This window comes from Larus michahellis, chromosome 3 (genome assembly GCF_964199755.1).
Source record: "Larus michahellis chromosome 3, bLarMic1.1, whole genome shotgun sequence".
NCBI classification, from domain to species: domain Eukaryota; kingdom Metazoa; phylum Chordata; class Aves; order Charadriiformes; family Laridae; genus Larus; species Larus michahellis.
Window position 1 is genome coordinate 30028578 of NC_133898.1, and position 12792 is coordinate 30041369.

The window sequence follows — 12792 nt, forward strand, 5'->3', positions numbered from 1 at the left end:
CCATTGATTCCTTAAACAAACAACCCACTGAACATACCAACCACTGGAAGAGGAACATAAAACACCCTAACAAAATTTAACAAAATGTACAACTTGAACAATACAAAGGTTTCCTCAAGAGCACACCGCCAGTTCAGAATCTAACTGAAATTTAGCTACATGCAACAACAACCAACCACAAAAACTAGGGGGGGTGTAAAAATAATATTGTCCAATGACCTGACACGGTTGAATCAATGCTGCTTTTGAAAGTACTGAGAAGTTGAGCAACTGAGATACTATAGTAAATATAGTATCACTCTAAACAAAAGGCAGAGAAGTTTCACTTACACAGCTGAAGCGTACGTTTTCAAAAAACAATTATGCTACTCCTCTTGTATTTGAACCAAGCTTTCTGCCACCAGTAAGCCAGCTATTATGTTCCCCAGTGCATTCATTTATGTTTTTGGCATTCACTGCTACTGTATTCGCTGTCTTCATTTAAAAACCATCAAGCAGTTTTAATGAGTGATCGTATGCCAGGATGGGCCTATCTTTAATATAACCAGAAGCTCTAAGAGTTTCACATTCTCACCTCCATACAAGACATTAACTAAAATAATGGTTTCACTGGCTTGACAATGGTGCAATAGCTCCATTTTAAGTAACAGTGATCTTAAAATAATTTAAAATAGGAACCCTGCCTCTTTAAGGAATATGGTGCTAAATCCTATCACAGAATTAACATGCACAACCAGGTCATTAAACTGGGAAACAGGGGAGTAATTGATTTCTGGAATGGAAAATTGTTTCTTGGAAGCTGCGAACACGGAATAGATGGCAACCTTTAACTCAAAATTGCAAAAGTTGACACAAAGGCCTGAGATTTAAAACTGCTTTCCCAAAACAGAAAATACAATTCATGAATAGCCTTTGCTACACTGAAAGGAAACAAAGGTTTTTGTTATGGTAAGACGTACATGCTTTCAAGAGGTCCTCCTCTCAAGAGGGCAAATAAAGGCTAAGGTAAAGTTCTGGGTATGCACACAGGTCCTCTCTTTAAAGTCTAACTCAGGTTACGTCGTGTTGGCCACAAGCTGAAAGCACCCACAGAGAGGCTGGCACACAACAGCTTGTTACTCCTGGTAACTCACTCATGTGCCAGGGAAATTAACCACGAGGGAGACCCAAGAGACTCTACAGAAACGGAAAGAGACTACAGGCCATGTTTCTGAGACTGTTGAATCAAAAAAAAAAAAAAAAACCAAAAAAACATCAGGAGCACTATCAGTAGGATGCTGCTTGTTCCTGACACAGGAACGGTTAATTATACTGCTCCCCAAACACCAGGATTTGCTCTTTAAGAAATACTATTTATTGAACTGTTCGATACAATTTTGGATTTTCACATGTAATTTTTAAGATTTAAAACAACGTGTCAGGTTGTGACAAGGTAGACTCAAGGAATTTTTTCACATCTACCCTGCTAAGAATTAAAAGAAGAATAATCTGAACAGCTCTGCTCCCTCTTTTACCCCCCAACAGCTGTAGTGCTCTGTACGTACGTTACCAGGATATAAAGACAGCTGAAAAGCAGGTGACAAAGTTGTGTGCCACAGACTCAGTAAACACTTAAGCTCAATACCCATTATACAATACACACTGTATTAAAAATACTCTCTATTCATAGGAACACAAACACTTTGCTTGACCAAAACAATTTGTTTTGCAACTTTTAAGCTTGAAAGGACAGAAGCTGTATTTATCATTTGAATAAGTTCCCTTATTTATTAAGCCAACTGCAAAACTCCTATCTGATTGAAATTACGGTGTGTTATCATTAGTGAGCACTCATAATGCAATATGCCATAAGTGGATCAGGTGTGGTATATTCTTTTTTTAAACCCATTAACTTGTACTCTTCCCCAATCATTTCCGCACCTTACCTAAGAGTAAGGTAGGTTTTGAATAAGATTTTGAATAAGATGCTTACTTGCCCCAGTTTGGCATCACACTAGAAAATGCACGTCAACATTACAAATCAAGTTTGTTTGTATTTTCACAGAAACTGAAGAAACACTTATGCCACTTCCACATGGCAAAATTAGCACCGACTGCAATATAAAAATACCTTTCATTTGAAACCAAGGGGTAGCTATTAAACACTACTTCACGAAGCACAGAAACTCATTTTGCAGTTAACTTAACACATAGCTATTTTAAATGTGTGAAAGGGATGTATAGGGGAGTAATTTAATAGGAAATCTGTGCCAGAGGAAACATGCAATCGAGCTTTTCAAAAGCCATGGAAAAACCTCCTCTTCCCTTGAATGCCTATGTAAATCCCGGTGGAAGTTACAGGTATTGGATTAATTCCTTGGATAAATATATACATTATGAATTGGCTAAACCAGTGCTTCTTAACTTTCAAATTTCAGACAAAGACGACAATGAGATGCTTTATAATGATAAGTGTTACAGTAGGAAGAGCTAAGATTAGATTAGACTGGAAAGACAGGTGAAATCCTGGTTCTGCTGTATTCAGTGACCTAACTCCCAGTGACCTCAATGGGAGTAGACCATCCAGAGCAGATGAATATTCAAGCACTTGCAGGATCTCATTACCCACTTCACTTAATTTAAGCATTTAGCCTCATAAATAAAAAGGTTGAGCTATGTTTTTTCATTAATTTTACCCATACTTAAACAGTTATGTTCTATCAAAATCTGTAAACATCAAGTGTTCAGTAATGAGTGATGCTACAATTGAGTATATTCCCATTTGACAAAATCTCTTGGCTATTTTTAAATTCAGTTTACAGCATTTTGATGTACTGAGTTTATTTTACTCCTGCTTCCTACTCTTAAGGGAAAATACACAGAAATATGAACTACCAAACCTTGTCCTTCCTGACTATACTGTGGGACCCAGCCTATGCCTCTCAATGGGGTTCTGACATTTGCATCTTAATTTTTCATCTCAAAATGATGACTGCTTTCCTACAGAACCCAACAATGCTGAAATGCACAAATTTATTTCACATACATAATTCAAAACTCAAGTTCAAGTCTCATCATTTGTTGCCGTTACATACATGCGGAACCAAGATTTACGCTGCTTAACAGGACTTCAGTCTTAACACGTATGACATATTTTAAGCATAGAATTTTTAATTAAAACATCATACACTTTTCAAAACCTTTACCCGATTACACTAAATTGGAACTTTTTTTTAAAACCCATTTTATTGCCCCACACTTTCCCATAGAATTTTACTTGGTAAAAAATAAAATAAAAGCTGTGGTTTTATTATTTGAAGGACCAACCGTCTACAGAAACAAAGTAACCTATTAAATCACCTCCTAAGAGTTCACTTGTTTATGCAGTGATGTCCCTTGCCAATTCTCAAATACAGCAATAGCAGAAATAAAGCTGTTTCCCCTTTTATATTCAGACAAATTGCAGTGACTTTTTATCCCTGCTCTTCTTCAGATCAGTCTTCCTGGTCCATGCTATACTGTCCTTCTCTAAACTCACTCAGTCCACCTGCTCTTTCGGTTCTTATGAGAAAACCTGCTGTGCTGCTTTCACCTCTGTTATCCAGAGCTCATCAACTCTCCAAGTATGATGTGATGGTCTCAGATATAAACTTTTAATTGGTAATTTGAAAAACTAAACTTGGATAACATATTGAAAGTTTTCCTGTTATGGTAGGGAGTAGCTTTAATGGCTTTAATTGTTAAGGGTTTAAAAATCACTTATTAGAATTAGAACATCTTCCTTCTGCAGCACTATTCTTGAATATATACCTGCAAATATAATTTTTGTTGTTACTCGCACCTTGACTTCCCAGCTCCACAGCAAAATTCACATTTCTCTTCTGAACCCTATCGTATCAATGAAGCTGACAAAAACTACTAATGTCACCAAAGCTTTGCTTGGTAAGATAGTGATAAATGATGGCAAAGAAACGAAACTTGAGATGAGAATGAGACAGAAATATTTTCCCAATGGTAGCCAGGCAACACAACAGTACAATCTTTTTTTTAAAAAAGTCTATAGCCTTTTCCCTTCACCATATTCATAGCAGCAATACATGCTACTGCTTTAGCAGGCTGCAGGCCACCTTCAATTCTGATCAGACTGATGTCTCTTCCTATAGTTTCCATACCCTTAAAATACTAAGGCCTAGTATCCTGCACCTACATTTCACCAGCTTTTCTCAACTTTGCTCCCGTCCCCCCCAAACATATAGTAGCCGGAAGCAGTACTACTAAACACAATGATTGAAAAGTGAATTTCGTGCTCTAATCATGGTCATTGCAGTTATGTTCTCCTCATTTTTAAATACTCAAGTAAAGACTCTCATTTGATGAGTCAACTCATCTGCAATCAGTTGCTGATGTACAGAATAAAAACCTTAACTCCATGAAGTTTCAGGAAGATCACGGGACATTCAAAAACCATGGCTGGCTGCAATGAAAAACTATGAAGAAACCAAAAGAGAATATAACAAACATTTCCAGAGAGTTTCAAAGCCAACAAGAGCATTGAAAATCGAAACACTGTGCTTACTACAGCTATTGGAGAGGAGCTACTTTCTGTGCTCTCTTCCCACTGACACTTCTCCCACCACTTCCATACTGTCCCTTTGCCTGTAACACACTTCTGGCTTCTTGCTTGTAGAAAAATACATTGCAAGTTTTCCATACGCTTAGTTGCCATGCCCAGCACTACTACAGACAAGAAAACCAAAGAAAAGCCATGCATAATAGCCTCACACAGCATAACGAGTGAGAGTAGCATAGGAGATACTGAAGTATCTATACAGAATAGCATAGTAGGTACCGAATCATCAGTCTTGCTACTGAGCTACAACTCCTGAGCACGTCTTAGAATTTGGACCAAATTAGATCAATTTTCACGTGCTAAGCTTCAAAGTACAGCAAACATTAAACCTCAAGACAGTTAACTTTTTTTTTTTTTAATATTGACAACATACAATTTATTTTTACTCTGGTCTTAGACGCAGTTTAAACTGTTTTTGCTGAAACTAAGAGAATTAGCCTGAGGAAGAGTTCCAAATAAAACTGTCCATACTTGGCATGGAAAACTTCAGTCCAAACAGTTCAGCAATGCTGTAAGCAGCTGAGAATAAGGTCTTGTGAAGGAAAATTGTAGGCAACCTTAACTATGATGAGCTCTGCCTTTTAAGTCAAAAGTATACTATGAAATAGGCACCTTGTAGGCAACATATTTCATTTGCCATGAACCCAGCAAAACTTAACAGAAACTAGTTCAGTGGCTCTGATAAAAATCAATGATTCAGACATTAAAAAGAAGCTGTCACTGTCAGTCCAGTTTCTACTACAGCATTTTGCCAAGGGAGTCTTAGACAACAGATGTTATTTACTACCTATTCATCTAGTTAGGCTGTGGTTACAACCTTCAAAATCCACACACTGTTATGAGACTGTAAATACAATTTTAGCCTAATAGATTAAAACAGGAGTCAGGACTACAATGGCACAGAAGACAAATTTTATATGCTTCCCAAGGGAAGTATCTTTTTTTGTAAGAACATAACACATATTCCTTCTACGCTTAAACAGAATTTTAATCTGTCTAGAACTGTTGGTATGACACCTTTTCAAAAGCACTGAATGATTTTAAGATAGATAGATATTAAAAAAATAATAATCTGTAGGCTGAGGTAATCTTTTGATCAGATAGCCTGGAGCAATAAGTAACACCATTTGTATTTCCTACAGCAACTAACATTAAATTCAGCACCTACAAAACTAATATCTGACTAAACTAGAAAGCAACGAATATGGAAAAAGAAATCTGATACTAAGCTGGCACACAGAAGATGTGAAAGATTTAAATAGAAAAGTTCATGTGAAGACTGTCAATAGGCTCTATATTTAGGAGTGGCTCTTGATGGAAGTATATTCTAAGACCAAAAATTCAAGTCTAAGAATAAAAAAAGGTCAATTTGTTAAGAATTAAAGACTAAATGTTCCACTCCATAAACTAGGAACAGTCCCTTAATATAGGAAAAAAAAAATTAAACAGACCATTTTTCATGGAACTACTCTAGACTATTAAAAAAAAATTCTTAAAGCTTCTTTAGCTATTACAGGTTCTCTATTTCTCAAGATTGTAACTTCACTAAACAGAAGTTTTGACTACTTTATAGTGCACCCTGCTGGGATTATACGTAAGAGTTAAAAACCTAAATTCCTCACAGAACGTCCTCATTCTTCATCTGAAATAAAGATTATCTCTCTTAAGGAAAAACTCACCCAAGAAGACCGTAATTGCAAGGGCTGTTGAATACAAAACATATAGGATGGGGGACTACAGAAGAGGAAATTACAATGAATCATGAGAGATACCAAAAAAAAAGTGCTAATCTGAGAAAGAAAACTGTCATTTCACTTACAAATATATATTAAGGCTGTAGTAAAAGTAAACCGTTCTAAAATTTTTTAAGGACTTTTTCCTTTGGGGAGCAAAGGCAACTTAATATGAGAAGAAAACTGCTCTAAGCTGTTTTTACCTCCATTTATTTTCATCACTCTGAAGCACACACTATATGACCCAAAACATTCAAAGTCTAAGGTTTGAACTGACACTGATAGATTTAATAACATTAAAATTTTATCCCTAAGCAAGCTTATTAGGCCTTCCTGTAAGAATTCCGCAAAAGCTTAGGTTGAACACAGCACCTGGTTCTCAGTCAAATCCAAGCTCTCTCTCAAGGGTTTAAGTAAAGAAAACACATTAACACCTATTTTAGACGCCATATTTGAATGTTGAAACTACACACTGGAAGGTATTCTTAAAAATGTCTTATTGCTGTATACTTCACCGCTGTAACTCTCAGCCCCACAGAGATTGTTATAACGACCGTGAGCCTATGGCTGAAAGATTTTTGAACCGCTTTCCAGTTCTTCTGCTGTAAAGGCCAGAGTCCTCTCTGTGAGGAGACAGTTTAATTTGGAAGTGAATAGTAAGAAACTTTTTTTACAGATTTGTTCTCTGAGCATGATATAGGAAATAAGCCTGCGGTGACATGCACTTTCCCAAATGGATATTCACTACTGAGAAGATCACAGAAAGGCATCAGGAAATGTTTATTCATTCCAGCTGCACTTGACATGTTTGGTATACAGGGGGGAAAAAAAGGTACATTTGCTTTACAACCTGACAGATCACATTAACTGTGCTAAATAAAAGGAACGAGTTGTGTTTTCTATTCACCATTTACCACCTGTATTTTTACATGCTTCTTCAACCAAAAATGACAGAAACAAGTATGCATACTTTTATTGTAATGAGTCAGATCAGGTTCCAAGGTCAAGTCGTATCTCTTTTTTCAAAAATGGACGTAACTGCATGTGCTATTGCAGTCTTTTAAAATTACTTGCTATTGAGACAAAATTACCACTTAAGATTTTAAAAAAAAACACTTCCTTTGCCAGATTTCTTTAAACTCACTCTCAGAATCACAAAGTGATAAAATCCTGCTGTTAACCAGCACCTCTTTTTGGCTGCAGAGTTTTCCACATATTTGTATGATGTACACTATAAAGTAACAAAATGAAAAGGAGATGGGGAAAGAAATAAGCAACTTCAACTTCTTATGGGTTTAACAAGCGCTCTTTTTTTCTTTTTCTTTCAAATACAGGCACTGGGTCTTCAGTACTTCTTCTTCAGCTTTTAAATAATACAGTAAAATGGACACTGATGAATAACAAACACATAGGAAAGCCACTAACTTAATTGAAGAATATATTACTAATTCATTTTATGTATCCTGACATCAGTCAGGCTTTGCTAAGCTTTTATCTAAAAATTATAAATAATACCACACACAAAAATAAGCTGAACATTAATGACAACACACAATCCTGCTGCCCCTCCTCTCAATTCCACTCCCCCAACAAAACCTCTGAAGTAAAGAGCACCTACTGTTTGGTACTGTTACATACAGTTTACAGACATATTTCTTCACCTAGCAGCAATACAATATGCAGCCAAATTAAGGAATTTTGGTAGTACAAAGCAGCAGAACAATTAACTCCAAAAATATGTACTTTTAAGATTATCTGTCTACAGGCCTTCAAACAACAAAACTATGAAAGCGTGTTACACAATCTAATCTGGCCATTTCAATAGCAAACAAACGACAGTCCCTAGATAAAAGGAAAAAACACCACACCACTATCTACCCAAGAAGGTACTTTTAAAAGTGGATGGGTAATCTTTATTCTTCTTCTGGAAGCTCTCTCCTTCCAGTAAAATAGATGCCTGTCTGACAAACCTATTAGGGACTTTGAGAATACTGTTTATACTTATTTTAGAATATTTTTCTTAAAAGTGATGAAACAAGACAGTAACTATAAAAAAGATAAAATATTTTACAGCAGCATAATGCCAAACTGCTTTTTCATCTACAAAACACTACTTTTTTCCCACCACAGGCTTCAAACACCTCAGATTTAACCATTTATTTGAAGATATCTGGAGAAGTAAAAAAAGTCTAGATAAATTTCGTAAGTGTATACTGAGCACCCTTAGGCATCAGCATAATGACTGTACTTTCCTTTTTCTGCCCCTCCCTGGGAGAGCTGGCTACTACTCTGTAGATGATACTACACTGGCAGCATCACAACTATTACTGAATTCCATATTGGCTTTAAAGAATAAAGCAAAGCTTCATCTTCCCACGGTGTATGTTATTAATTCAAGAAGTTTTACAAAATAATATATTTATAGAGAGAGCAAACACTATCTTTCTGGAAGCTTTTTTGGTTTGGGGGGAGCAGGGGAGGTTCAAGAGAGGACAGGAGAGAGGGAGCCTCAAGCAGATGGAGAGAAATCATTCTACGTCCATAGCTACATTCAGGGCAAATCTAACATCATAAACCCAAGGGAGCAAACACGCAGAAGAGTGCTGCCCAAGTTTCTGCTAACTGGCTAGCTGGGATACTATAATGCAGAAAAGTGTATTTTGCCCACAGTTTTATGTTCTGAAGTAGGTTTAGAGGGCAAGTCTGCAAATTTAAACCATAAGCATAAAGACAGATGTGATTTTCCTTTAAGAATTTAAGGCAATTCAAACTACTATAAAACTGTGCATAACTGAAGAAATTCCTCTGACAGTTTATGGCCCTAAATTTCCAAACATCTGAGCTGCTGATACCATGCAAAATTTCTCGGTGTTATAAGAAAAAAGATGTAAAACCGCACTCACAAAACTATAAAATCTAATCACAGAGAGTTAAAAATTTTAACATTAAAGTCCTAGCTCAAAGAATGTAAACTTGGACATTTTGCCGATTTAAACTGGAATTACTCCCTGCATAAAGTATGTATGCTTAACTGTTTGCTGGATCAGGACTCAAACTTTCTGAAGTCTGCCACCTATGTGCAATATTTACCAAGTGCTTTTACAAGGTCTGAAATGTGGTTTTACAAAAACGATCTCTGAGGAAAATATACTATCTAAAACAGCATGTGAACAGCAGAATCTAAATATTGATTTCAAACAAATTATTCTGGTTATAAATCCCTCAAACCACACTAGCATACCAAGACAGGACACAACTTCACAGAGAGAAGAAAGGCCAAAACAAGCAGCAAGAACATCCCTGCTGTTGTTAAAAGTAACACACAAAGCCGCTGCAACAAACACGCTAAAGAAAAAACCCCTCCCCTTGTTACTCTCCTGCCCAAACTTATTTGCACTTAATAACATTTCAGCCAGTTTTATGGTTCATGTACATCTGCCACTCAAGAGTAGAAAAAAAAAATTGTTCTGAAATACGACACACATGACTGTAAAAGTCAAACAGAAAAAAAGTACTTAATATCTAGGAATATTTTTAAGTCTGATGTATTTCCTTCAAATGCTGCAAATCATCAGAGACTTTTTTCCACCATCACATGAAACAGCTTCAAAAACTTCAAGACTTTAACACTAACTAAAGTATAGTTAATATCCTGGGTCATGGGTACTCTGTCTCCCTTATTTTCCAGGTCCCTGTCAAATACTTTAACAACAAGTTCATATTCTCTGCCTAACAACTATTTTTATAATTTTTAAAAGAAGGAATTTACAGAAATTTATTTTGTTGTTCAAAGGTGTGGAAGGCTGCAATTAACTTTCGTTTCACTTCTGTAATCTAATGAACGGAATGTTTTCAGATTTTTAGCTCCAGTACAAAGGATAAAACCTTGCTATCTATTTTAATGTCAGCAATCTACAATTTTCATTCACTTGTGAGCATTTGCACACAGCAGTATGCAGTAGAAGGTCTCTGAGACAACTCCTGATCATTAAAACGGGACAGGCAAAACGTCATTCAAACACCGTCCAAAAGTGATGGGAAGGAACCACTAAGCCAGACGCAAACTCGCTCCGGTAACTCAGGATATTATGCCACAGGCACAAGAGTTCCTCTTTGCAAAATCCCCCCGTGGGAGGAGCCACCACTCGCTCCTACGTTTCAGCGCTCAATTCCCTGCACTCCTAAACTCAACTTACCGTCTACGTTTTTTCGCTGTAAGCCCTCAAAAAAGCACACCTGCCCGCCCGAGACTTACCCCCGGACTACCCAGAAGAGGGTTGGCGACTTAGAGGAGTCGGTGCCCGGGACGGTAAATGGGAACCGACCCGCACGACCTTGTTTATAGGAGCGGGGGAAGCGAGCCCATGCCCACAGAGAATTCCTCCTGCGGGATCCCTACCTGGAAAGCACCGGGAGTGGAGGAGGACGCGGCTAAAGGGCAGAGGGTGCGGGGGAAGGGGACAAGCCAGGGCAGGCGGCGACAGGGCAGGCAAAGCGCTGTCACCAAAGGCAGCCCGGGGCACCTGCAGCCGGGGGGGGGGAGAGGGGGGGAATCTGGGGGGTGCGGGAAGAGGAGGAGGGAGGACAGACGAGTACCTTTGAGCTGGGGCAGCGGCGAGAGCTCCACCTGGCTGCCCTGGCTGCGGAACTGCGAGGAGCCCTGCGAGCGCTTCTGCCTCTGAGCCTTGCGCACCGATTTCCGTGTGAAGCCATCCACTTTCTCCGCGGCAGAGATGGCCGCCGACATGGCTGGGCGGTGAGGCGGCGCGGGGGGACGTCGCTCTCCAGAAGCATATATCGAAGCGGGCGGGCAAAAAAGGGGCTTAAAAAAAAAAAAAAAAAAAAGGAAAAAAAACCCCAAAAATCAAGTCCTCCCTGTCCTCACACACACACACCGACGGGCAGAGGGGAGAAGAAGGCTGGCGTCCGAGCGGCGGTGCCGGCGCGGGCTGCTGGGCGCCGGGGAGGCTCCTGGATCTGGGCTGCCGCCTCGCTCCTCAGTTCCTGCTTCCCTCGCAGTTTCCTCTCCGACGGGAGCCGGCTGCCGGGGAGGAGCGGAAGGAGGAAAAGGGGGAAAAACAAACAAACAAACCCAACGACAACTTCGCCCGGAGGGGCGGGCAGGCGCCAAACTTTCCCGCGGCGCGGACGGGACACGCACCGGGCTCCCGTTCTCCTCAGGGCAGGCGCGGGCCAGGCTCGGCGGCACTGGTGCCGCCTGGCTCGCTCCGCGTCCCCCCTCAGCCGGGCTCGCCTGCACCAGCCCGCGCCGAGCCCACGATCATCGGCCGGACTCGCCCCCTGGGCCGAGCTCGCCGGGGAGGCGGCTCTTCCACTCCCCGCTCCCCAAGTCGCTGGCTTCCCCACACGCCCCTTCTCCGCCTTCAACCACCGCCGGCTGCTCCCCGCGCCTCCGCCGTCATTCTGCCCCCTCCCGCTCACGACACGACGACCGCTAACGAAGTGTCCCCGCCCGCCGCAGCCCCGGAGCCGGCGGGCGAGCGGCCGCGCAACTTGGCGGAGCCGAGCGGAGTTGAGGGGAGGGAGGAGGGGGAAGGGGCGGGGCGGAGGGGGGAAAGAAGGGGCGAGAGGCACTGGATGATTGACGGCGATCGGCAGCCAATGAAAAGAGAGGATCGCGAAACACCACCCACCCTGCGCGCAGGGTTTTGAGGCGGACGCGGGAGCCGGGGCGCGCAGCACGGGGGACGGCGTGATTGACAGCAGGCTCCTCCAACCGAGAGGAGGGGAGGGGAGGTGGGCGGGGGTCGCCTGGCGGACGTAAAAGGCGAGGGCAGGGGGAAGGGGCGGGGATAGAGGGTGGAGTCGGTGGTGGCTAGTCTGCGCCCGCGGGTGGGCGGGGGAAGCGGTGGCCGTTGGGCGCGCGGCGCCGCCGTTAGCGAGCCGGCAGTGAAGCCCTTTGCTCCTTACGGAGCCCAAGTCGTTTCGTCGAAGACATAAGCCGTCAAGGGGACCGGCGCGGGGGTGGGGGAGGAGGTGAAGCCGGCATCCTGGGCCGTCGCACTCTTCCCGGATTTAGGCTGGGCGGGGCGGGGAGGGAAGCGAAATGATAAGGCGTGTGGAGAGAGGACGGCTGTTCCACCTGGAAGCCTCCCCCTCGGCCCGAAGCATGCTTGCGGCCTCGGGGCCGGACCGTGAGCCCGCTGAGCGAGGCGGGGATCCCGGCTCCGGCGTTCCCCGGAGGCAGGGCAGGGGCTGCCTGACAGCAGTAGAGCTGCTGGGAGAGCAGCAGTCGCTCTCCATGCCTTCAGTGAGCCGTCGGCAGCCGCATGTGGCAGCTGGAGATGCTCCTCATGGGGGGGAAACTACTAAAAGCGTGTTTAACCCTAAGCGATGGGCACTGGGAGTCAGGACAACATGCAAAAATGGTTTATGCTATCTTCAAAGCTCCTTTTTTGTTTCCACCCTCCTGGCACCTCAACATTTTTG

The 12792-nt window shown here is 41.8% G+C and overlaps 1 protein-coding gene across 1 annotated transcript in view; it reads right to left on the bottom strand.

The window, feature by feature from the left end:
- The window catches only part of PPP2R5A (protein phosphatase 2 regulatory subunit B'alpha), a 47851-nt gene extending 35968 nt beyond the window's left edge, over positions 1 to 11883 (bottom strand). Inside the window, exon 1 of the mRNA XM_074579482.1 lies at positions 10939 to 11883. Coding sequence (XP_074435583.1) covers positions 10939 to 11089 — 151 coding nt within the window. The 5' untranslated portion in view covers positions 11090 to 11883. The remainder of the gene's footprint in view (positions 1 to 10938) is intronic.
- Between the last annotated feature and the right edge of the window lie 909 nt (positions 11884 to 12792).